This window comes from Oenanthe melanoleuca, chromosome 2 (genome assembly GCF_029582105.1).
Source record: "Oenanthe melanoleuca isolate GR-GAL-2019-014 chromosome 2, OMel1.0, whole genome shotgun sequence".
In the NCBI taxonomy this organism is placed as follows: Eukaryota; Metazoa; Chordata; class Aves; order Passeriformes; family Muscicapidae; genus Oenanthe; species Oenanthe melanoleuca.
In genome coordinates this window covers 34,552,656-34,579,384 of record NC_079335.1, presented here as the reverse complement: position 1 = coordinate 34,579,384, position 26,729 = coordinate 34,552,656, and the positions used below count along the sequence as shown (strand labels likewise).

Here is a 26,729-nt window from a genome sequence, read left to right as displayed (position 1 = left end):
TTGTGGCCTGAATTTTCTATTGCAATCAATATATAAAACATAAAGTTGGAAAGTTCAAAATATTCTTTAGCAGAGAATAAATGCCAGCAGCCTCTACCTTTATGGTTATATTGACCTTATTATGGGCAAAACAGCTGACTTGAAAATAAGCAAGTACTAAGCAGTGGCCATAATTTTAATACTGTTTTCTTGCTCTGAAGGACAGCCCGTGCTCTGTTGTCACAGCTGCCTAATTGAAATTTGATCACACAGCTGGATCACTGGTCATGCACCAGTGACCGCTCCGCGGCTTTGGCAGCTCTTTGCTGTTACACTAACTTTTTGTTCCCCAATCATAAGCAAATTAAAGCAGGCAGCTGCAAAATCATCAATAGGTTAAATTCATTAGCTGTTCTCTCTGTGAAATAAACAGGAAAATGAAGCTCTTCTTGGTCTTAATTAGTTCTTATAAAAGTTGGCAGGGAAACAAAGACATTTGTACACTCCTTTATTTTTATAAGAGACTTGCCCGAAAGAAAAACCTCAGACATGTAATTTCCTTTTTTTTTTTTTTTTCTTTCCCCTCCCATGCTTAATGCTCTCAGTCAGAAGCTAACCCAGCAGCCTGCCTCTGAGGGCAGAAAGAAAGGTGGTTTGGCAAGGGGTTGTGCTATGTCTCTTTTGTGCGGATCGGGGCATGTTCGGGGGAGCCTGCACAAGCTGTTTCCACAGTGATAGGCCACACTCCGTGTTTGCAGTCTCCTGTACGGGTAATTCCTTCTGCAGGAGAAGCCTTAGCCGAGTGCTGTGGTTCCACAATCATTACCGCTGGCTCTGGGCCATGCCACATCACCCAGCAGTACAAATTTGATCTGGATCAGGTGTGGGCACATGATTACATTTCTGTCAAATTAGCAGAGCGCTTGGTGAGGATTTTCTGCTGCCTGTCTGCTTTTATCCTGGTTGCAGAAGAAGTGCACTGTGCTGGAACCACAGAGGGTTAGGGCTGTGTGGGCAAGCAATACCTGCTGCAGCACTGGTCCTGCTGGGGCAAAGGTAACTACCAGAGTTTTGTTGCAACAAATTGAATTGGCAGAGAGCGTTTCAACTGGAGCAGCACCTTGTCACATACCCATGGCAGTGTGAAGTTGGCAGCAGAGGCCTCTAATGTGTTTAATATATAGTTAAACATTGGCCTGTCCTTTAGCCACAGACTAATCAAGAGGAATCTTAATTCTCCTTATTTGTATTATTTTCCACAGAATTTACTTGTGCTTCATGCTTGTATGGTGTTCTGGTCCCTCTATCCTTCTTAAGGTGCAGTTCTGTGGTGAGCTGAAAGCTTTACTGATGCTGAAAAGTTGTGATGTCACCACTTCCATTGCATCAGCGCTAGTAATGATGCCAGTTGTGGAGTGAGTCAGACTAGAAAGCTGATTTTACTGAAAACCAAGAAAAAAAAAAAAATAGTAAGAAAGAAAATCAGTGAAAATTTGGACTGCTCCTTTGCTGGCAGCCCTAAGATTAACTTGAACCAACTGTGAGCCCACGGGTTCAGACTTTGAGTTTCACCTCTGACTATTTTCCAGTTGAAAGATCTTGTCATAACAAGGTAAGGAAAAAACCCTTAAGAACAGCTGTGATAAATGGTTAACAATGAAGCTACTAAATTACTGAAATGTTAGTCTTCTGGTCATTGCAAAATATTTCCAGTGGCTATGTGCATAATAACATTCATGTTTATGATTTTGCTTATTTACTTCATTGGTGAAATATTTATGCTAATGAAATATTTTTTTTTTTAATTTTTACTTTCTGACCGTAAGTAACATTCAGGAAAGAAAAATATATTAGACTTCTGTCTTCTCAGCTGTTAAACTCTAATTCCTCTACTGGGATTGAATTTTGCTTTATTCTTTGACTTGTAAGTCAATCACTGAACAGACATTCCTTTCTGGTTCTAGATAAGATAGTTACTCATCAGCACTTTAGAAAGAACTTACCTTTCTCAGCCATCAATTAAGTGAGCACTTCTAAGACAGGGCAATAAATCTGATGTGGGGATTAATGAAGCTTTAGAGAGAAATGGCTACTGCCTGCTATCTCCCCTGCTGCATCTCCTTCCTCCTGGGAACTATGTAGGTAAGCAGCCAGCTTGCAGGAATTTTGGAGAGAATAGTTGAGTGGTAGGTGCAGAGTAGAACTGAGAACTATGTGAGGATTTCAAGAAAGAGAAATTGCATGGACAAAGACTGCAGGAGATGTCAGAGGGTGAATTATTACAACTATGTGAAGGAGGAACAAGTGAAGAGAACTGTTTGGTGCTGAAGAAACATTGTATTTGGTGGGGAGGACAAAAAGCAAGTCATGATTTCCAAAGAGCAGGTACTGAGAAGATGTGGAACTGCTGTTTCCTAATCTGTTTCTGGTAAAATAATCTGAGAAATAGGTCAAAGCACTAATTTATACTGTTCAAGCTAATCTTCCTGGTTCTTAGTTGTAGCTGATTAGGCCATGCTAAAATGAACAGCCTTGTTACTGGAACTGTGGATTTGTAAATTTACTATAAGAGGTAGTAGAATACTGCCTTAAAACACTACAGCTGCTTGCAAAGTAAATTAGCAAGACACTGCCTAAATAAAGAAGTAGGGAACTCTCTTACTTCGCTTTTACTCAAAGACCTAGAAAACTCACCTCTGAGTTGTCAAAGCTAAATAAATTCCCTAGCCTTTGCTTTTCAGAAAATAATTTAAATATAGACAGATTATTGTGATTTACATCTTAGTTATGGCTACCTCCATAACCCACTTTAAATTAGGGAGGATAGACAGAATTCTCTCATAAACCACAGATGAAAATAAAATTCCTGGTGTTTCCTGAGTAACTTGTTGAAAATGTTGTCTATTCCTATTACTTAAAACATCATGTTAGGGGATCTCTGTTTTAAACTGCCAGGAAAAAAAAGGTTTATATCATGTCATTTAAGTAGTCTGCCAAGGCCTTGAATTGAATTTACTGGAATGAACTAGGAAGTTATAGGTCTGGATTGCTTCTTTGTGTCAAAGTGACCACCTAGAGGCATGAGAAATTTAAATATGTAACTGACTGTTCATTTAAGGCTCCTGCTACTTGAGTGCTACTTTTTTCCAGTACTTCAGTTAGAGATATTAAAAACCCAAGATATATTTAAATTGAGATATTCTATGTGAATAGTAACAGAAGGTCACAATATGTTCAGAGAATTCAAATACATGAATGTTCTCTTATGAATACTTACTTCTCGTATAGATGGAGCTGCAGATGGGCTACCAGATGGAATACCTTCCTTCAAATATAGTTCCATGTATTTAAAAATGGATGCAATGCAATCATATTATTTAAATCAATTCTGTTATTGCTTTTGAAGCCATAATGACAGTAACAATTCTGTAACAGAGAAATGTGGCAATGGGAATGTAACTTCTTGCTGTAGAACTGTTGGCCTTGGCTGACATCTAAGTCTCTTTCTGAAGAAGGGACCTTAATCCAATGCTGTTTTCTTTGGGAGATTGTTTGAATATCTAACAGCATGCAGTAAAGTTCAGACAGGGCACTGGATGTCCAGGATCACGTGAAACAGAACTGGATAAAAAGAAATTACAAGAAGAGTAGCTGGGGACATAACAATTCGAAGGTACTCTTCCTTCTTAACAAAAATCAATCCCCATGCCTTAGCCAAAGGCCCAGCACATCTTGGCAGAAGCATTATTTTTTTTTCCCACTCTCTCTGTCTTTTGCCCTTTGACTATCTTGCTTAGCTGGATGCTACAAATATTGATATCACCACAGCATAATATTAAAATATAAAACAAAAGAAATACCCTGCTCAAAGAGTGAAAAACTAGAACACACTATCTCTTTATATACTCTTTCTCAATTCACATATTATCTCATCAGCCCACCATACTTTACTTATATCCTCATGCTCTTCTCGTGTTGGGTTTTCTTTTTCCAGACTGCCATTCATTCACCAGTGAAAAGTCATCAGCTAGCAAGAGCTCTTGTTCCAGTATCCTCACCTGCCTTCTTCCTCTTGACATGTCTGCTCAGTCACCAATATAAATTCCAACATCCTTGTGGATCACCTCTTTGTAAAACAAAGCACAGAAATTAGCAATAATAGTAATCACAGCAGGGAAGTTTTGGGGAAAGGAATCAGGCTCAACCTAGAGCCAGCTGCCCAGAACCGTGTCCAGGTGGCTTTTGAGTAACTTCAAGGATGGAGATTCCAAACCTCTCTGGGCAACTTGTGACAGTGCTGGGTCATCCTCACAGTGAAGAAGTGTGTCCTGATATTCAAAGGGAACCTCCTATATTTTGGAGTTTGGAGTCTGGGCCCGTTGCCTCTGGTGGATGCACTGGGCACCACTGAAAAGAGCCTGGTTCTGTCCTCATTGCGCTCCCCCTTCAGACATTTGTACACATTGATGAGTTCCCCCCATGGAGCCTTCTCCATTCTGGACAGTACCATCTCTCTCAGCCTTTGCTCACAGGACAGATGTTCCAGTCTCTTCATCATCCTTATGGCCCTTTTTTGGACTCTCTTCAGTATGTCCAAGTCTCTTTTTTTTACTGGGAGGCCCTTATCTGGACCCAGCACTCCAGATGTGACCTTACCAGTGCTGAGTAGATAGTAAGATTTATCTCTCTTAACCTGCTGGATTTACCTGAAGCATGTCTGGAAGGAAATTTATTTCAATCACCAAGTTCCTCAAAGTAAAATCTGAGATTTTCTTTCCCTGCCACAACTGGAAGAAAGAGTCAAAAGCTGTGGGTTCTCCATAGAGGTCAGAAGTGCTTTATCTGATCGCTTGTATCTCCTACATGGTTTGATGTTGTCAGTATTAACCCTACCAGATTCAACAAGTTAAGAATATAATTCAGCTTTTAAAAATTGTCTTTCCTTGCCTTAGAAGTTAAAATTCACACCGTTGTTAAGCAATGACGCCAGTATCTTCATGCATGTATATCTCTCTGCTTCAGGCTTTAAATTCTTGAACTTGCTATGAGCCCAGAAAAGGAGGGAGTGGTAGGAGGAAGAACTGGAGTGACTCAGAGTTCTTCAGTCCTTAGCTCTGCTTATGTGTAACTGGAGGCTTCTGAAGCAATCCCAGACCTCCTGTTCTGTCTGGGCCACATATCAAATTTTTTATGTCTGATATTAAACTTTGAATTTCCAGGCATGTTCTGATTCTCCTGTTTTGAAATACATGCAATGTATGCATGAAATGTAAAGTATAAGCCAGACTGTTTAGACAGAAGAACTTTTGGGACTAGAACCATGTTTTAGTTTTGCATTGTCTGCCACAGTGGTCTTGCAGTGCACTATCAGGTGGTATGATACAAAATTATCTTAAAATATCTGGCTATTTTTCTAAATTTCATAGCTGATCTGACAAGAGAGTTATGACAATTCAGCTAATTTTGAGTCTTTTAAAGATTATTTAGAGTGTGTTAAGGATACCCAAAAGGAAAAATACTCCCTAGATTTGCTGGAATTGTGTTCATTTCCTTAAAAGAAATAAGGAGTGCTCGTAGGAAAAGCAAGGCAGTCTGCAGACCAATCCCAGCTCTGCGCGCCAGAGGGAGCTGTATCCACACAGAACTGCAAATCCCGGTGTGTGCAGAGCAGGGATCTTGCACTTGTGGTAGGATGAGCATAAATACAGGGGATTTGGATAACCTGGAAGTGGTTTTATTTTCTGCCTGTTTCTATTTTTCGCCCTAGATTTCTTCTTACCATTAGAAAGAATACTTTTTTTTTTTTTTTTTTTTTTTTTTTGTTTGTTTGTATTGCAAGAACGATAAAGTAATTTCAAAGACAGAGATCGAGCATGCTGATTGAATAATCTGATTTATTGTACTCATGCAATGCAATAGAATTAGCTATACCTACTCTGTTGTTATTGTCCTGGGAAAGATACTTTGACTATGCTGTTTTGATTCCTCATAGCTATGAAAAACACTCTCATTTTAGTTTGAAATGTGCCTTGTCTTGTCTCCATAAAAAGCTGAAATTTGAGGGAATGTTTGAAATCTAGAATACACTTATGAACAAGAGAAATGTAAAAAACATATGTTTCACATTACAAAGCATTCACTTAATTTTTTATCAGCTCTCATGTTGTTGTTTCAGTTTTATATGGTCATAATTATATAATTATATACTATATATATGTGTGTGTGTGTGTGTGTGTGATCATAACATATTTTATAATGCATGTGACCATAACTATATCATACATGTGCTCATAATATCATATATATATGATCATAAATATACTTTATAGATATATACTTCATATGATCATAACTATACAACCCATGATTCCCATCCTCCTGGCTTTGCTCATGGATAGTGGAGGATAGATGTGAATGAAGGAGCAACTTTGAGCCTGGAAACAGGGTGGTGAGGGGAAGGTGTTTTAATTTTTGTTTTGGTTTCTTACCATCACAATCTCTTTAATTAGTTAGAAAATAAATTTAAATTAGAAAATAAATTAAATTTGTTTTCCCCAAGTTATGTCTGTTTTGCTCATGACAGTAGTGGGTAAAGGATCACCCTATCTTTATCTTGATCTATGAGCTTTTCAGTTTATCCTCTCCCTATTCTGTTGAAAGGGGGATGGTTGAGGGTGTGAAGTGGGTAGAGGTCTGGGAGTCAGCCAAAGTCAACACAGTACAAAGGATACGGTTTGGAATTGTGTGATGTAAGACATTTTTGAGTACAAAGGATTAACTATTTGGTTCCAAGGATGATATTCCAAGAGAAATTGGAGGTTTAAAGTCTCTAGCATTTATAGTCTTCTCTATTTCAAATGGAAAGGAATGGCTTTCTAGGTTTTCATGGTGTAAGAGGAGAAACTCCATCAGAAAAAAAGATTACATCCTACATCTTCTGGTTTGATCTAAAAAATTTACAAGAACTCAGGACTAAGTCCTAAAGGGACTTCTTCAATTAATCCTGTTTTGGAAGAGATTACGTAGTAAACCTAAGCCATGGCTGGTCTTAAAGAAGTGAAATTTAGAGCAAGAGACTGTTTTATATTTAAAACAATTCAATGTATTTGCATGGGGAAAAAAAAAAGACAAACTCAATACCCCATCAAGAGTAAAGCATAGAACAGCTAACTGAATGCACAGTTGTCCCAAATTTTTTGGTGTCATTAACTCTTGGATATATCAGCTTTTAGACTCATTAATGTTTTATTTGCTCTTTCATAGATCTTCCTGAGAGATAACCAATTGGATACTGGACAACAAAAGAAGTAATCAGACTCCACTGACCTGTTTAACCCTGATTGTGGAGAATGAAAAGCAGCAGCTGCTTTCTGTGGAGCAAGGCTTCTGGCAGCACTTGCTTCTTCCCTTGGGGATGATATTGGCATAAAGACTTTAAGGTATTGAACTCATAATGTTGTGAGTTTATACATGCCAGACTGTGTTCCATCACTTTTTGAAAGAGGTATGTTCTTTGAATAACTTTGCCTTATTTTTCAGCACTAATCCAAAGAAACTATGGGTATTGTAAGAAAAAAAGGCATATTATTATAACCTCTGTATAAGATACTTAATGCTGGGTAGTATAAAATTGGCACAGAAAGAGCTGAAGTTAACTGGGCTCCCATCTTCTTAGGAGATGTGGAATTGTTACCAGAATTTGGATTGTGTTTTAATAGTTTTATTGTCATTCAAGGAAGAAAACATCTTCTTGACTTTGTTCTACGGGAACAAAAATACATAGCTCAAAAATAGGATTCTAATGTAATTTCAGCCATCAGGAATGTATCTAGTACTAAAATTGTGGCTGTTACATCTTCCTTAATAAGGAGAGTTTAACTTTTTCTAGAAAAATGTTGTCTCGTTGCACTTTCAGTATTTTACAGGACTGCTTTAAATAAGTAGGAAATAATTTTGAATAGTTAAAGCTTCAAGTTGATTAATCACTAGAAGACTGAATAGGCTATTGAGTCTAAATTTCCATAGCTGACTAGGTTATTAAATTATTTCATGAGAAAGTACAAATTATATGACTTTGTAGTTCTTCAAAATTAAATCCATCATAACTTTAATTTTTGTTTATGCTTCAGCACTGCCACGTATCTGATTAGCATTGTGTCACAGATTTTTTAACTAATTCTGTGTATCTGTGACTTCACGTGGTTGCTACTATTATCTTGTGCATCAACAGGCTTCATGTGCCTTTCATGATTCCAGTGCCAGGATAGATCCCAGGATTATGCTAAATATGCTCTAGGCATTCCATCATGAACAGAAAGCATGGTAACTACGGCAGGTGGTAAAGTAATATCTAGATACTCATATGCAATTTCATTTTCTAATTGATAACTTAAAACCAGAAATTTGGTACTTTTAATTGAGGAATTCTTTCCAACACTTACAAGTAGAAAGTGGAGGATTTTTTTCAGCAGATGAATTATGAGTTGGTTGATCAGAAAAAGAAAATATCAAAGTAAATACTATATGCCAGAATAACTATGTGGATTATGTTTCTCTGTATACTTATATGGTATTTGATTTTCTTTTTCATACTGAATCATGCCAAAGAACTTTAAAATGTTACATGGTTGGTTCTGAACCAAAATATAAATAATAGTAAATACTATATAAATAATGCTTTGTAAATAATAAATGAATAATGTCATTATAGTGTTTCTAGAAAAGAGAGGGTAGTCTTACCTAGCAAAGCAGTTTTACAGAAATTTTTCTTATGTCTAGGGTTACAGCTCACTTTTAGGATTTTTCTGGGATCACTTTTCTGCTTTTGGAGAGGGATCCAACATTCAAAGAAAGAAAGTTGTGGTGAGAATTTTGTTGTGGCAGTTCTACCATCAGTGAGCTGTAGCTTTCTCTTATGAATCATAGGTATCTCTATCTTGTGGTTTAAGTTATGGCTTATGTAGAATCCTAGCATGGTTTGAGTTGGAAGAGACCTTAAAGGTCATCTGGTTCCAACCCCCTACCCTGAGCAGGGACACCTTCCACTAGATCAGGTTGCTCAGAGCCTTATCCAGCCTGGCCTTGAAAACCTCCAGGGATGGGGCAGCCACAGCTTCTCTGGGCAACCTGTTTCAGTGCTTCACCACCCCCACAGTGAAGAATTTCTTCCTAATATCTAATCTAAATTCAGCTTCTTTCAGCTTAAAGCCATTCCCACTTGTCCTATTACTAGATGTACTTGTAAAATGTCCCTCTCCAGGTTTCTTAGTCCATTTCTAAGTACTGGAAAGCTGCTAGAAGGAGTTTCTGCTGTTTGAGTTTCTTTGTGTCTTTGCCTAGAATTAGCTAGCTCTGGTTTAAACATTTTTATTCTTCAAATCCAAAAGGATGAACTGTGCATCGTAAGGAGGTAATCAAGCCACTCAATGAAGAATCACTGGTTTGTCAGCTTCTCTTCCGTGATAAAGGAGAAAACAAATGTTAGATCTGAAGTGGACTAAATCTGTCAATCTGCTTGCACTATTCTGTAAGGGTACCATGTTAAATTTATCATTAATTCAGTCCTAAGTCTTGTATCTCAAATAAGATAGGACCCTGACAACTGTCAGTATTTCCCATGAAGAATGTTTTTATAAAGTTACTTTTATAGTACTTCTATAAAGTTACTTTTTGTAGTCAATTCTTGGTATCTACTCTTATCAGGTAGGTCCAGATTCACTCCATTGGTTCTCAGGATCTTGGGTTGGAAGTCACAGAATCAATCAAGTTGGAAAAGATCTCTGAGATCATCAAGTCCAATCTGTGACTGAATACCACCCCACCAACTAAACCATGGCACAAAGTGCCACATCATTCTTTCCTTAAACACCTCCAGGGGCAGTGACTCCACCACCTACCTGTCAGCCCATTCCAATATCTAATCACTCTTTCTGTGAATAACTGCTTCTTATGTCTGACTTAGACCCCCCCTAGTGCACTTTAAGACTGGGTCCTCTTGTCCTGTCACTGGTTGACTGGGAGAAGATGCCAACCCCCACCTGGCTATAATCACCAGGGAGTTGTAAGGAGTGGTAAGGTCACCCTTGAGCCTGCTTTTCTCCAGGCTGAACAATCCCAGCTCCCTCAGCTGCTCCTCATCAGACTTATGCTCCAGACCCTTCACCAGCTCCATTGCTCTTTTCTGAACTTGCTTCAGCACCTCAATGTTCTTCCTGAATTGAGGGGCCTGGAACTGGACACAGCACTCAAATCATCCTGGGCAAATTGTAGAGATAATAGGAAGAAAGTGCTAGGCCAGTTGTTCTTGGAATCTGTATGTCTGTTGACAGTATAAGGAGTCCAGTTTGATTCAAAGTAAAATTTAATCACAATTTAAGCACCTAAAATGGGTTAGGCTGAACCTGAACCCCACGTTGAAAAAGCAAAAATTCTCCACTTCATTGCATTAGGTAATACTCAGAAGTACAAAGCTCTTACCCTTCTGTAAGAAGCCAATAACCTCAGCAAATAGTGGAAGAATTCTCCTAAGACTTAGAAAAGACAAATGTGAGCAAAACCAAATAAAATTTGGTGGAAATTTAATGTTTGGGTATTAACACTATAGCAAATTTATCTATTCAGTTCAGTTACAGTAACATTAAGCCTTTAATATGAACAGTGATACCCAACACAAAAGCTTCTGTTTTTTGGTTTTTGCTTTTTCATTTTCTATTTTTTTCCTAATATAAATAAAATAGTAAAATATATTAAAGGGCAGAGAATAATATAGAGGATATTTTGTTCTAGATTCAGTTTCTTGTATTTTTAACCTTTTGCTGCCTGATAGAAATCTATTAAAATGAACAATAAGAAATGCTGTCTATATATACTTGCAGTCACTGGTATTTTAAATTATGTTCTACATTAGCAGCTTTGGTAAAGCACTGCTGTCATGGCTGAACAAAGGCAACGTGCTTTGTCAACATCAGGTGAAGCGTTATATGAAATCCTGGCACTAGAGAAGGGAGCAACACATGATGAGATTAAGAAATCCTACAGGTATGTAAAATGTGCTTTGCAACAGGTCTAAAAATGCTTATTTGTTCTGGCATGATTATGATGGTAAAACCTTTGGAGTTACCTGCACAGTAGACATTCATTGTCACAATCCTTTCTTTTTTTAAAATTTGTGAGAATTCTGTAAAGAATCAGAGATGATGCAATGCAAATCTACTGATTTCGTCACACAAGCAGCCTGTGATTCGTATGAACTGTTTTAATCTAAGTGAATGAGAGGTCAGACTGTTGGGATAACTAACCTGGGCTATTTGAATACTGCACCCAGTTCTTGTGTTAGTATCTTTCCTGAAGTATGTTGAGAAGTAAAGCTAATGCAAGTGCTGTAATGACAATTTGAGAATTAGTGTGAGACATAAGAGGCTCAGTTTATCTTATCAGAAAAGAAGATTATTTAGAAGAAAAGATAGATTTAGAAGGAAAAAAAAAGTCCTTTAAGGGGAAAATTGCTAGGTGTGGGATAGTTGTTCACTTTATGAAGGCAGGCATAACCAAAGGCAGTGCTTGGGATCTGAAAGCTATTTGAGCTGAAAAAGAGGTACATGGTTTTAACTGTGAGTACAACCAACTACTGAAAAATACAGGCACAAGAATGGTAGTTTCTCTATTGAAAAGGAAGAGAGGACATTAAGAATAGTTTGAGTCAAACGCAAGTTATCAAAACAGTGGCAAATATTTTATTGTTGAAATGTAACAAGACCTAGAAGTGAGACAAGAAGATTTTATGGGTAATTTTGCCCTTAAATTTGCTCAGCTGCTGTTGAAAGAGAAAGAAATTTCAATGTCATGTGTGATATAGATGTTCTTGACACTGAAATATGTTAGACATGTAGTTGCAGGTTTAATAAATATTGTAAAACCTTCATTACAGCATGATTCTGGATATTGTTGGTTGCACTGTATTACCAGGCAAACTTAACACAGTTTATTTTTCCTATCAAATGTAAGAATATGTATGAACTCAAAAAGGTTTATGAAATAGATCTACTTGCATCATTGTTTAGCTTGAATTATGGCAAGACTCCATGTTTTTAGACAAATTGCATTTCTCCTGCTTTCTGTTCCCAAAGGCACATATTCAATGGAGGCAAAAGTAGTGAATGTCCAAACTCTTCATATAATGGAAGGAGAACTGTTGACATCCCATGGTTCTGATGTCTTGCATAATTATACCACTGGGAAAAAAGCATACTATGGTATCAAATTCACTTATGACTTGCACCTTTTGTGTCCCTGTAGTACAACCTGTCTGTAGAAATCATCTTCTGTCTCAAACTTCATGTTTTCTGGTTGTTTTACATTTAATTTTCTGGAAATCCCCAAAGGAGAAAGTTGTCATGGAAGAATGTAGAATGTAATTAACTTTATTTAATGCTCAGCATGACTATAGATGATTTACATAGTGATCTATGGTAAAACTGACAGTGGTGCTTACTCCATCTTTATTAGTAATTAGAGAAAAAAAAAGGCTGCTTCTGACTAAAGTGGAAATGTCAGAGGGATTCACTTTTAATGGAGTAGCTGTAAATGTTTGCAAGATAAAATGATGAGTCAGTCTCACAGATTTGCTTTAATTATAATTTAATTTATGCTAATCCAAAAATCTGCTGCTGAAACGGTATTCTTTAGTAGAAGGTATAAAACCAGCCATACCTGATTCTGAGTTTTCTGCCATTATTAATTAAGTCACTGTTAATTATACTACCACAGCCCAGGGCAAAATTTGCTTTTTAATAAACATGACAGACATGATTCTGTGATTTTATTTGGAGTTTGGCACAATATAATTTATCAGGGAGTAAAGCTAATGGGCTTTTAATCAGCAGAATTTCAAAGCAGATCTGTTTATCTTCAATATAATACAAAAAAAATTTAGAAACTTTTTTTGGCATAATAAATGAAACTGTACTTTGACTTATGCTCTCTTGTCTGACAGTGATGTAATATGCAGATAGATGAGATACTGGATTTCTTTTCTTCAGAAGTTTCAAAAGACTTACCAGAGAATGATAGAGTGGTTTGTGTTGGAAGGGAACTTAAAGATCATCTAGTTCGAACCCACTGCCCAGGCTTGCTAAGACTATACCAAGCCGCTCAACACCTCATCCATTCTGGCCTTGAACACTTCCAGGGATTGGTCATCCACAGCTTCTCTGAGCAACCAATTCCAGTGCATCACCAGCCTCACAGTGAAGAATTTCTTTGTAATATCTAATCTAAACTTAACCTCTGTCAATTTCTAACCATTGCCTCTTGTCCTATCATTATACTCCCATGTCAAAAGCCCTGCTCCAGCTTTCTTGTAGACTCTCCCTAAGTACTGGGAAGTTCCAATTATGTCACACTAAAGATTTCTCTTTTCAAGTCTGAATAATCCAAATTCTTCTAGCCTTTCCTCCTAGGAAAGGAGCTCCATCCTCCTAATCATCATGTTGTGCCTCCTTTGGACTTGCTCCAAAAGGTCAACATCTCTGTGACAGCATGTTAAGAGTTTCATTAGAAAATCTGTGCAGTGCTCCTAATGCCATTTAATTACTATCAAGCAAGGAGGGATAATGGCTTATTCATGGCTATACTAATGGCCTGTTCTACACCTGATACAGCCTCTGAGTCCTCCCAAGGCTCCCTGCAGCCATGAGAGGACACTGCAGCTATGGTCCAGGAGAGGGAAGGAAAAGCACTGGAGAATGCGGGCATCGATCCCGCTACCTCTTGCATGCTAAGCGAGCGCTCTACCATTTGAGCTAATTCCCCACCCTGCAGCCTCTGACCAAGGTACTCTCCCCTCCCAGGCACCCAGCCCTGACCCAGGATGCCCTGAAACCAATGGGCCTACCATTCATATCACTCTCATACCACCAACTCATCCACTCACAGTCCGGCTGGAGATGACTGGCCGGCTTCAGTGCTCAGAATCACCATGCCCTGATTCATGGGTTCACTCAAAACTGCTGTGGCAGTAGTATTCCCAAACTCAGACAAGAGCTCATGGCTGGGCAGCTCATTAAGGAGAGCCTCCTGGGCAGGATCAGGAAAAAGTAGCAGTGCCAGTGCAGGATGTGTACCAGAGGCAAAAGGTGACTCCTTCGAGCCGGAGTTGAACCAGCGACCTAAGGATGGCCATGCAGGGAGCCTACAGTCCTCCGCTCTACCAGCTGAGCTATCGAAGGAAGCATGGAGACATGTCTAGGCAGATCTCACACAGTACTTTTCCCAAGCCATAGTGCACCATCACACCTCTATTACCACATCTTCCTTCAAAGAGTCTCAGCTCCAACATCACAGCTCCTTACTCAACCCTTTAGCCCATCAGTCATGCAAACCACAAACACAAATGCTCCATAAACTACTTGGATGTTATCTTCTACACGTGGACTCACCTTAGGGCCATTCAGATCTTACCCATATCCTGCTCCATTTTCCCTTGATTCCCTTTCACTGTGTTGTATTTTACTCTCTGCTCAAGAACAAGACAAAAAATTACAGCTATTTCTCAATTCTATGACCTACATTTAAGTACCACCAGATCATCTACAAGTACTCAGGATCACTCTTTCTGTAAACTGTACATGGCCACTCTCCTCAGCCCATCCTTAAAGAGAAATCCAGTGGTTTCTTGAGATTCTTGGTGGACTACCACCAAGGTTGTTCCATTTCATTGACGTCCCTTTCTGTACTGGGCTTGATATTTGAGAACTGCCAAGCTGTCTTGGTTTAAGTCAAGTTAAGGTTGTAGACCCTCTAAAATTAGTTACCTTCCATTTATTTTTAGCCAATCTACTTCCACCAATAGGTAGAGATGAGCAAGTGTAAATATAAATGAAAAAATAACAGTTTACAAACTAGGTGAAATAGGAACAGGCAAGAAAAACAACAATAAGAATCACCAGGTACAAAGTTTTTAAATCTCAAAGACTCCTTGGGAACAAGGAGAAGTTAAAAGTGGCAGAGAAAACCCTTTGCCCAAGATGGTGCCCTCCAGGAAGGATTGCATGTGGAGAGACAAAGATGGTGGCAGCCCTCCCCCTCTTTCAACTGCAAGTGGACAGAGAGTACAAAAAGAGAGAAAAAAAACCAAAACAACAGAGATACCAAATGATTACACAAACTCCCCATAAACAACAAGCAACAGAGAACAAGGGCAAAACAAAAAGAATACCTAGAGTCCAAAACCAGACAAATGCCCTCCCTAACTCTGGTGGTGGCAGCTCTCTCAAAAAAAGCACTCCAGCAGCTGGAACTCATAGAGGGACTTCACTTTTCCATGAGGAGAAACATCAGGCAGCCGGCAGGGGTAACTCAGACCCTTGTGCCTTCCCACTTCCACTTGGGCACTGCTGGCATGTTGGAGCAGCCATGTAGAGTGGGGATGTTGTGCTTTTCTTGGTGAAATGTTGTGACTGTAGACAGATGAGATTTGCTTTGAAGCAGTCCAGGACCACAAAATGCAGCTCCTTGGAAACCTGAAACAACCCTCTCAGGAAAGAAAGCAAAAGAAAACCAAGGGGAGCCTCCACCCACGCTGCCTCAGCTCTCTCTCTGCGAGAACAAAACAGAAAGAGCAAAAGCCAAGAGGCAAGAGAGAGATATGCCTGAGAGATCCTGGCTTTTAAAAGACCTGGCAATGCCTCAGCCCTGCAGTTCCATTTCTGGACACTTGGCTTTCAAGAGACAGTAACAATTCTGGGCGCAGATAGATATTGAATACAACAGCACTTTGGGTTAGCCAGGACACCAGCAAAGAAGGAGAAAATCAATAAATCCATTAAACTGCCCATAATGCTCTATATGTCATCCTCCACTGTAAATCCAGGGCATATCATAAATCTCTCCACAGCCACCCCAGTGGTCAGATGGATCCCTAGCAAAGGGTCTTGTATCCAGGCAAGCAGAATGAAAAGTACTGGAGAATGCAGGCATCGATCCTGCTACCTCTCACATGCTAAGCAAGCGCTCTACCATTTGAGCTAATTCCCCACCCTGCAACCTCTGACCAAGCTCCTCCCCCTTCCCAGGCACCCAGCCCTGACCCAGGATGCCCTGAAACCAATGGGCCTGCCATTCATATCACTCTCATACCACCAACCCACCCACTCACTTCCCTGCTGGAGGTGACTGTGGACAAACCCCGTGGTCAGAACCACCATCCCCAGCCCAAGGGTTTCACCAAAAAATGCCTTGGCTGGTTATCTTCCACAGCTTAGGCAAGAGCTCATGGCTGGGCAGCCCTTGGAAGGGGAGTCCCCTGGGCAGGACCAAAAGGCAGCAGTGCCAGTGCAGGATGTGTGCCAGAGGCAAAAGGTGACTCCTTCGAGCCGGAGTTGAACCAGCGACCTAAGGATGGCCATGCAGGGAGCCTACAGTCTTCTGCTCTACCAGCTGAGCTATCAAAGGAAGCATGGAGATGTGTGCCTAGGCAGATCTCACCCAGCACACACTCAGACAGCATTTTTTTCCCAGCCACAGTGCACCATTATGCCTCTGCTACCACATCCTCCTTCAAACAGCCTCAGCTCCAACATCACAGATCCATGCTCAACACTTTAGCCCATCAGTCATGCAAACCACAAATACAAATGCTCCATAACCTCTCTGGATGTCATCTTTTACAGATGGACTCTTCTTAGGGCCATACAGATCTTACCCATATCCTGCTGTATTTTCCCCTGATTCCCTTTCACTGTGCTGTCTTTTGCCCTCTGCTCAAGTATTAGATAAGGGACAGGATTTCCTCTACTCTGTAATCTCCTACAAGCATGAAGGTCATGCCTAAACCCTTTGATTCTCTCCTTCAACAGTCTGAACATTCTCACTGTTCTCGCTCACCCATGTAGAGGATTCCCTCCACTTTGTGTGGTTCTTGGTGGCCCTCCACTGAGATTCCTCCATGTGTGTGGGATCACCTGCTCTCAAGCATCCTGATGGCCTTTGTTTGAGGTCACTGCAGATGGTCCACATGTCTTCTACACAGAGGCACAAAGTTGGGCACTGTCATGGCTTTATTTTGCAGTCAGTTAAACATCACACAGATGATCACTACTCCCTTCACAATAGCAGGAGTAAAATTCACAGGGTGAGAAAAAGATGGTTTAACAGGGCAGAAGAGAAATGGAAAGTGAAATAGCAACAGCAATAATAATAACAATAATTATAACTCTATTACTAATAGAACTAAAATATACAAATCACGCAATGCACAACACATTTGCTTTACACTCAGTGAATGATGCCCAGTGAGTTCTTGAGCAGCAGCTCCCAGCCGCCTTTTCCCCTAATTTATATACTGAGCATGACACCATTTGATATGGAATATTTCTATGGCCAGTTGGGGTCAACTGTCCTGGCTGTCTCCTTCCACCTCCTTTTGCCCACCAGCCTCCTTGATGGTGGGGTGGTGTGGGAAGCTGAAAAGTCCTTGACTTACAATGAGCACTGCTCAGCAAGAAGTAATCCATCAGAATGTTATCAATATTATTCTCCTCCTTGATCTAAAACACAGCACTGTACCAGCTACTAGTAAGAAAATTAACTCAATCCCATCTGAAACCAGGTCAATATTTATGCCTTATTCTATACCATTTATATCATGCCAAGGTCCCACATGTTCCAATGGTTTTTTTCCGATCTTTTTATGTACATAGGCAGATATCATTCCCTTAGTCTGTGGACCATTGCTCTAAAATGTGAATTGAGTTTATTTAGTCCATGACTTTGGACTCTTTAATAATAGTCCTTTAGGGCAGGAGAGATGATGTGTGATGTTGGACTGTTGCATTCTAAAGACAGTTCTGGTTCTATCATTGCTCCACTTAGCCTGGTCTAGTCAAAATTAATTTTACATAGATTAATAAAGCTAAATTATTTTTGCAATAATTTTGATATGGCATATAGCAACCGTAGCAAAAATGCTACACGTTACAGAGCAATCTATGTAATACAATTCAAATCATTGCCTGTTCTCACACAAAATAAAATCCCCTTGAGGTATACATCATACTTCTCCACCCTTCTCATTACTCACCAAGTGCACCCAGGTTCTAGATCAAAAGCAGTATCATGGATGGGTTTGCCTTTGCCTGAAGTAAGAATAACCCACCCTGTTTTTTAGAGTATAATTTCCATGTGCACTACAGGGAATTTACCTTTTGTAAAAGTAGATCAAAGTTTTGATTGGGTAGGGCCAGTTTGATTAGAAGATTCTCTAATGTTGGCTAACCATGTGACTTTTGCTAAATGTGTATTCCAATGTTAAAATGTCCTAGCACCTGTTGCTCCCAGTGTAGTCTTTAATAGTTCATTTGTCCAATTTTCTGGAGGTTGGTGCATAGTAGGAGGTGTGATTATACCTATTCAATGCCATGGTGTTTGAGCCAAATGTCTAACAGGTTGCTTCTGAAATAAATACCATTGTCTGACTCAGTTCTTTCTGGGGTTCATTTTTACCTAATTTCTCAAGGGCCAGGATAGTATTCCAGCCAATGGCATAAGACACAGAATATGTTTCCAGCCATCTGGTTGTAGGTTCCACCATAGATATTAGCAAAAATTTCTTTAAGCAAAGAGTAGTCAAGCACTGGAACAGACTGCTCAGGAAAGTGGTTGGATCACCATCTCTGGAGGTATTTAAAAGATGTGTAGATGTGCATTTAGGGACGTGGTTTGGTGATGGACTTGATGGTGCTGGGTTAATGCTTGGATCTGATGATCTTCAAGGTCTTTTTCAACTTAAATAATTCTACAGCTGTGTGAGTGTAAGCAACTGGTTCTTGCATTGGCACATTTGTGGTAATGTGATATCAGCAATCTTCCTGACTTTCCCATGTTTATATTTCAACCCCTGTCCTCCATTAGAGAGAGGCTTTAACTCTCTGGCTTGCTTTCTTTCAAGCCATTTCACATCCATGGATAATCATGGATAGAGTGTCCATGATTAAGTCCACCCCTCAGTCAGAAGGTGCTGTATATGTTGTATTTCCTTCTTGATGTCCTTAGATATCACAGGCCCATTAAGTTGTAAATAGTTCACATTTATGTTACCAGTCCAAATCCACTTGATCCATTTCAATCTTAGCATCCTGACCCAACAGCTGGGATTTTTGATGTTACTCGGTGATCTGAGTCTTGGGTACATGACTATATTATGTACTTTTACAACAAAGTTTTCTATCCAAGCAGAAATATCCTGCCATAATGCAGCAGTCCAGGTGGGTTTACCTCTGCTCTGCCATTTGACCTACTTCAATTTCAATTCCGTCTCTCACAAAGTATTTGCCACCATCTATGAGTCTGTATAGAGATAGTGTACTGGCCATTTTCCCTTTCAGCAATGTCTAAAGCCAGCTGGATAGCTTTCACCAGCAGCTTTCACCTCTGAAAACTGACTAGATTCATCCTGTCATTCGGCAGTTTCTGTGATGTATATGGGACTCCGCACAGCAGCTTTCTACCTTTGATATTTTCCCAAAATATGACACAACTCACCAGGGCATATTGTTTTTCATTTTCTGGTATTTAATTTGCAATGGGTTGTCTTCAGCCCACATCACCTCCTTTTCAGGCAATATTCCAAAATCTTTGCCATTTGGCCAGTCAACGATAACTTCCAAAATTCCTGGGCAACTGGGATTTCCTGTTAAAACACATTGTTTGATCAGTGTGCCTCACTTATTCTACATAGCATCATTTGCATGATGTGTAGAACAGATTCTCCCTTTGAATATCCTGTTGAGCACTGGCAGTCAGGGTGCCAAGAAGAGCTATGCTTCAATACTAGTCATGTCTGAAGCAGTTCAAACTCCTTCATATGATGCCAATATTTCTTTTTCAGTTGGAGTATAGCCATCCTCGAATCTTCAGTGTCCCTGATGCCAAAACCCTAAGAGTCAACCTTGAGTCTTTCCTGGATGTTTTTTGCCAATGGCTTCAAGTAGGACCATTCTTTCCTGCTGCCCCACATTTTCAACATCTTGTCATGCCCAAAGCAGCCTGAGGGCTACAGTATGTACTATTTCCTTTTCAATTTGCTCAAAGACTTGTCATTGTTCAGGGCCCAAACGAAATAATTCTTCTTCCAGATTAGTTGATAGAACGGGCTTTGTATCAGACTATAATTTGGAATAAATATTCTCCAAGAACCTCAAATGCTTAATAAAGCTTGTATTTCCCTTTTGCTAATTGATGGATACCTAGCTGCTATTTTGTTGATCACATTCATTGGGATACGACATCCATCTTGCCACTTTACTGGATCTCCCATGTAAGTCACTTTGATTTATGGCAAAACTGACTTTCAGAAGATTTGGACAAATTTCTTCCCCTTCTCCAAAACTTTGTCTGCTGTCGTTCCCCATATGATGATGTCATCAATGTATTGCAGGTGTTCCTGTTCTAATTGGCTGGTGAAATCCATGGAAAGTGGTAGGGCTGGATTTCCACCTCTAGGGCAGGTGTACTGTACTTTCCTCTGAGTAAAAGCAAATTGTGACCGGTACTCCGCTGCCAAAAGGATTGAGAAAAACATGCTAGTGATACTGATTGTGGCAGGCTGCTTGGCTGCCTTTGATACAACTGCCTCCAGTTCAAATTGCAGTTCTAGCCTGTCTGCCATGGCAGCACTTAGCAGTAGCATGGCTTCATTAAAGGCACTATATTCTACTGTTGGTCTCCACTCTCCATCAGATTTTCACAGTGGCCATATGAAACTGTTACAGGGTGATGGGTCCTGCTGGTCACTCCAGGGCTTTCCAGCTGACAAATTTCCAGCTACAGCTTATGCATGGGAATCAGGGGATCATCATTGGTGTGATATAGGGATCAGGTGGTTACCACCTCCTTTATGAGTTCTTCCCCTTCCTCCTCAGTCTGCAGCCCCCCCTCTTACTCATCTTGTTCTTGTAATGGCCCTACTTTGGAGTAGCCTGCCTTGTCCACTTCTTCATGCTGCCGACACTTAGAAGAAGCTCCTTCATCCCTTACTAAAGGAGCTGACTTCTACTTCCAGTATTTCTTCTTGTGAAGATCCAAAGACTTTCTTGTCCCCTTGAGGGTACTGAATAGTGTTGAACAGGACTTGCTGGGCATGGACCAGGCCGCAGCATGTTGCAGTGATTTGTTTCTCTCTGGAATTACCAGGTTGGCAGCATACTTCTTCCAAATATTTTACTAGTTTTTCAAGATTCTGAACTTGTTCAGAGGCGAAATGCCAAAATATTCTAGATGCCCGTTGTCATACATACTTGCCTGTACTACCCCACATATCCTGCCACTATATATGCTCAGACTCAGGGCAGTTATCTGGGTGATATCCTTAAATAGCTGTTTAAGTCTAAACAAGGCCTGAAATACAATTGGGAGACATAGCAATAAGAACATACTGGTTTGAACATCCTGACTATATCCAGAATTCTCAAGAGCTATTGTAATTATCCTGGAGGAGAAGGGGAATATGCAGGAAGTGTATGCCCCAGATTGGCTCTAGGAAGAAAGATAAAGGATGTAATTAGGAATAGTTTCCAATAGATGGCTCTAGAAGTATGGGGAATATAACAGTATTTGATTACAAGTAGATTAGTCTTGTGGCCATCAGTTTTATCATATCATAAGCCAGTGGTACAAAGTAAGGCAGCATGATAACCTTAGCCCAGCCCCCAGAGGTAATAAACAGCACAACAGGAAACATACAGGGCAAATAAGATGTTACAGAATCCAAAGGACAGAAAAAGACTCTGAGAGTAAATAAATCAATATCAGGACTAGCTCCTATTAAACCAATACAATGAATGCTTAAGAAAAATTTGTTTTAACATACTCTAGTCAGATTTGTCATTATTTCAACCCTTCAAGCCCCATGTGGGACACAAAAAAGGGCTGTTGTGGTTTAACCCAGTAGGCAGTTAACTCTACACAACTGCTCACACATTCCACCCCCAAGAAGTTTTTTGGAGAGAGCTGGGAGAAAAAAGCAAAATTTGTGGATTGAGAAAAAAAAAAGTACAAAAAGACAGAAAAGGAAGGGGGAAATATCAATAATAATAATAACAACAGAACTAGATTTTACAAAAAAAGTGATGTACAACACAATCACCCAACACCTGCAGAACAATGCCCAGACAGCCTGTTTATAAGCAGTGGCCCCCAGACATCTTTCTCCTTAGTATATGCTGAACTTGATGTCATGTGGTGTGGAATATTTGTTTGGCTAGCTGGGGGTCACCTGTCCCAGCTGTGTCTCCTCCCAGTTTCTTGTGTCTCCCAGTCTCTTTGCTGATGGGATGGTGCAAAAAGCTGAAAAGTCCTTGGCTTTACATAAACTCTGCTTACCAAGAGCTATAACAGCAGTGTGTAACCAACATTATTCACACTCTGAATCCAAAATGCAGATATTAGGAATAAAATTAACTCTATTGCAGCCAAAACCAGTATAAACCTATATATAACAGGTACACTGTTCTAAATGGCATTTATCCAATGACAAGGAAAGTCAGATAACTTCCCTCAGTCCAGAGGCCTTGCTACTCTTGGAGAAGTCCTGGATGCTATTGTCTACTGTGCTTACCAGGTTTGCTTCCCAGGTTTTCTTCCCTTCAGAGGACAGGGGGACCTCAACAAAGGGTCCTGTATCCAGGCAAGGGGAATGAAAAGCACTGGAGAATGTGGGCATCGATCCCACTACCTCTCGCATGCTAAGCGAGCGCTCTACCATTTGAGCTAATTCCCCACCTTGCAGCCTCTCACCAAGCTCCTCTCTCCTCAAAGGCACCCAGCCCTGACCCAGGATGCCCTGAAACCAAAGCCTGGGCCACCCATTGATATCACTCTCATACCACCAATGCGCACAATGACTTTCCTGCTGGAGGTGGCTGTGGACAAACCCCATGGTCAGAACCACCATGCCCTGACCAAGAGTTCACCTAAAAATGACTTGGCTGGTCAACTTCTCAAGGTCAAACAAGATTTCATGGCTAGATAGCTCTTTGAAGGGGAGTCCCCTGGGCAGGTCCAAAAGGCAGCAGTGCCAGTGCAGGATGTGTGCCAGAGGCAAAAGGTGACTCCTTCGAGCCGGAGTTGAACCAGTGACGTAAAGATAGCCATGCAGGGAGCCTACAGTCCTCCGCTCTACCAGCTGAGCTATCAAAGGAAGCATGGGAATGTGTCCAGGCAGAACTTGCCCAGCACAGCATTTTTCCCAAGGCACAGTGCACTATCATGCCTCTGTTACCATATCTTGCTTCAAACAGCCTCAGCTCTGACACCACAGTTCCGTGCTCAACTCTTTAACCCATCAGTCATGCAAACCACAAACACAAATGCTCCAAAAGCTCCTTGGACATCATTTTCTTCATGAGAAGATGGACTCTACTCATGACCACACAGAGCTCACCCATGTCCTGCTGCATCTTCCCTTGATTCCCTTTCACTGTGCTGTCTTTGCCCTCTGCCAGGGCAGATGACACATATATAGCCATTCTACTTTGAAACCTCCTGTAAGTCAAAAGGCCATGTGTAAGCCCACTGAACCTCTCTCTAGGCTTAACATATCACTCTCCTCAGACCATCCATACAGAGATTCCATTCCTTGACATTCTTGGTGGCCCTTCAGAGTTTTATTTCTTTGACTGTTTTTCTGCACAGAAGACTCAAAATGGGATACAATAGTTTAGATGATATTCAATGTCTATCAGCAAAGAGGGGAAAACCTCTGTTAAATTGCCCATGCAAACCTGGATGTCATTGTACTCTTTTACATTCTGAGCAATTCCCATAGGCCCTGGCAAAGGGTCCTGTGTCCAGTGAAGGCAATGAAAAGCATTGGAGAATGTGGGCATCGATCCCACTACCTCTCGCATGCTAAGCGAGCGCTCTACCATTTGAGCTAATTCCCCACCCTGCAGCCTCTGACCAAGGTCCTCCCCCTTCCCAGGCACCCAGCCCTGACCCAGGATGCCCTGCACCCATAACCTTAGCCCCTCCTAATCAACTTCACTTCCACACTACCACCCACCCACTCATGTTGGAGGTGACTGCAGACAACTCCAGGGCTCAGAACCACCTTCTCTCACCAAGCATTCACTCAAAAAACACCTTGGCTCGTCATCTTCCCAAAGTCAGACTACAGCTTGTGGCTGAGCAGCTCATTCTGGGCAATTCCCTGGGCAGGACCAAAAGGCAGCAGTGCCAGTGCAGGATGTGTTCCAGAGCCAAAAGTTGACTCCCTCAAGGCAGAGTTGAACCAGTGATCTAAGGATGGGCGTGCAAGAGAGCCTTCAGTCCTCTGCTCTACCAGGTGAGCTGTCAAAGGAATTACAGAGATAAGTTTTGGACCTTGCCCAGGAGACACTCAGACAACCATTCAGCTTTCATATTACGTCACATATACCTGCATGGCACTGTCCAGAAGGAAAAAAGAAACCCTTGCCTTAGAGCCACATTGCCCAGAAAATCTCATGTCCACAGCACCAAACCAGGGCAGACCCAGCCATGGTGACTCATTCCAGGTAAGACGCCAGAGAAGAAGGCACCAGCAGGCACTGCAAGCAAGGAAGTCAGTGCAGAGGTCAGAATGATCATGCCCAGTGAGTGCCAGGGAGGTCCAGGCCAACAAGAAAAGTTTGAGGTCAAGCCAGAACATCCATCTGCACATCAGTGTATGTGTCAAGAGTCTTTACGGCTGGACATATCCAAAGTTACAGCTCTAACTTAGCCAAGTGATCAAGACTCCTGTGGTGTTGCATGGAAAGAGAGATTAATGTAAATAGATCTCCTGGAACCCATGAGTAGAGATGGAAATTGCACATGAGGTCAGTTCAGGGCCTTTCAGATATATTAGGCCAGGCAGCACTCAGACAACTGTGATGTGTATCCATGGAAGGGACCCCACAGCCCTTCACTCCACCAGCAGAGCTAACAGAGGGACACAAACAAGATCTTCTTTGGTGACAGAGCAGTCAAAGCAATCAGCTTGGATGAGGCCTCAGGACACCTCTTCTAAATCTCCTACAGCAGCCCAAGATCAAGGATTACTGCAGATGACTCAAGAGTCCAGCCATTCATATTATATCAACATCCTTCTCTGGCCTGAGAAGGGAAAGAATAGAATCTCTCCTGCTTCAGTTGTGGCCTATTGTGTCGCATTCCTCTTCCCATGACCACAGTAAAAAGTCTAACAGTTGAATCAATAACCTCCTGACAGGCATTAGAAACCTTCTGCTTAGCTCACCCAAAGCCTGCAATTTGTGACCATCTGCCTTTCACATATTATAACAGAATATTTTGGATTGAAAAGGACCTTTAAAGGTCATGCTGTCCAACTTTCCTGCTGTGGGCAAGAGCCTCTTCCACTAGATCCGGTAGTTTAAAGGCCCATCCAACCAGATATTAACTTTTGCAAGAATGGGGTATCTTCAAGTTCTCTGGGCAACCTTTTCCAGTGCCTCACCACTGTAATCATAAAGAATTTCTTTTTACATAATCAAAGTCTACCCTGTTTTGTTTAAAACCATTTCCACTTGTTCTCTCACCATAAGGTCTGCTAAAAAGTGTCTTTATATTTTTAATATGCCATCTTTATGAATTGAAAGGCTGCTATTTGGGTCTCCCTGGAGCTTTCTCTTCTCCAGGCTAAACAGTTCCAACTCTCTCAGTCTGTCTTAACTGGAAAGGTATTTCATTCCCCTGATCAGTCCTGTGTCCCTATTCTGGGCCAGCTCTAACCATGTCTTTCTTATGCTGGGGAACTCATGGCTGGACACAGCACTCCCGGTGTGCTCTCACAAGAGGGTGATAGAGGGGCAGAATAACCTCTGTCCACCTGCTGGCCATGCCACTTTTGATGTAGCCCACATATGATTGATTTTCTGGGCTATAAAGGTGCATTGCCAGCTCATGTCAAGTTTTTCATCCACCAGCACCCACAAGACCTTCTCCATGCAGTTGGTCTCAATCCATTCCTCCCTCAGCATGTACTGATACTGGTGATTGCCCTGACCCAGGTGCAGGATCTTGCACCAGTCTTGTTTAACCTGATGAAGTTCACATTGACCCATTCCTCAAGCTTTTTGAGGTCCCTCTGAATGGAATATCTTCCCTTAAGCATATAAACTGCACCACTCCGCTTGTCATCTGTAAAGTTGCTGAGGGTGCACTCAATCCCACTCACAAAGGCGTCATTGATGAAGATATTAAATAGTATTGGTCCCAATACAAACCCTTGAGGGACATCACTTGATACTGGTTTCCAGTTGGATATTGACCTGTTGACTACAGTTCTTTGGATGTGGCCATCCAACCCATTCTGTATTCATTAAATGTTTCATCCATCAAAACCCTGTGTCTCCAATCTAGTGACAAGGATGTTGTGTGGGATGATGTCAAAGGCTTTGGTGAAGTTTAGGTAGCTCACATCCATAGCTCATTCCTTGTCCACTGAGGCAATCAGTCTGTTGTAGGAGGCCACTAGATTAGTCAGTCATGATTTGTGCTTGGTGAAGCCATGTTGGCTGTCTCTAAACACCTCCCTGTCTTCACATGTCTAGACATATCTTTGCAGGAGGATCTGTTCTATGATCTTAGTAGGGTGACTCTCACTGCTTGGTGGTTCCAAAAGTCATTATTTTTACCATACTTTAAAATTACTTTGATATTTTGCTTTTCTCAATAACAGAAGATTTCACTTCAGGAGGCATAAAGGCAGGCAAGGA

The 26,729-nt window shown here is 41.0% G+C and overlaps 1 protein-coding gene and 4 non-coding genes across 6 annotated transcripts in view; 1 reads left to right on the top strand and 4 right to left on the bottom strand.

The window, feature by feature from the left end:
- The window catches only part of DNAJC5B (DnaJ heat shock protein family (Hsp40) member C5 beta), a 56,953-nt gene that overhangs the window by 10,412 nt on the left and 19,812 nt on the right, over positions 1–26,729 (top strand). Inside the window, exons 5-6 of one of the 2 annotated variants that reach the window (XM_056482771.1) lie at positions 7,243–7,483; positions 10,889–11,016. In XM_056482771.1, the coding sequence (XP_056338746.1) occupies positions 10,910–11,016 (107 nt within the window). In that variant the 5' untranslated portion in view covers positions 7,243–7,483; positions 10,889–10,909. Of the gene's footprint in view, positions 1–7,242; positions 7,484–10,885; positions 11,017–26,729 lie in introns of both variants that reach the window. The other variant, XM_056482772.1, reaches the window with a different exon arrangement.
- On the bottom strand, positions 14,117–14,204 carry TRNAY-GUA (transfer RNA tyrosine (anticodon GUA)). Its single transcript is given in 2 exon segments — positions 14,117–14,152; positions 14,168–14,204. It is a non-coding gene; the product is annotated as a tRNA-Tyr (tRNA).
- On the bottom strand, positions 16,341–16,428 carry TRNAY-GUA (transfer RNA tyrosine (anticodon GUA)). The gene is given in 2 exon segments: positions 16,341–16,376; positions 16,392–16,428. It is a non-coding gene; the product is annotated as a tRNA-Tyr (tRNA).
- On the bottom strand, positions 22,678–22,750 carry TRNAA-AGC (transfer RNA alanine (anticodon AGC)). The gene has a single exon. It is a non-coding gene; the product is annotated as a tRNA-Ala (tRNA).
- Positions 23,843–23,915, bottom strand: TRNAA-AGC (transfer RNA alanine (anticodon AGC)). The gene has a single exon. It is a non-coding gene; the product is annotated as a tRNA-Ala (tRNA).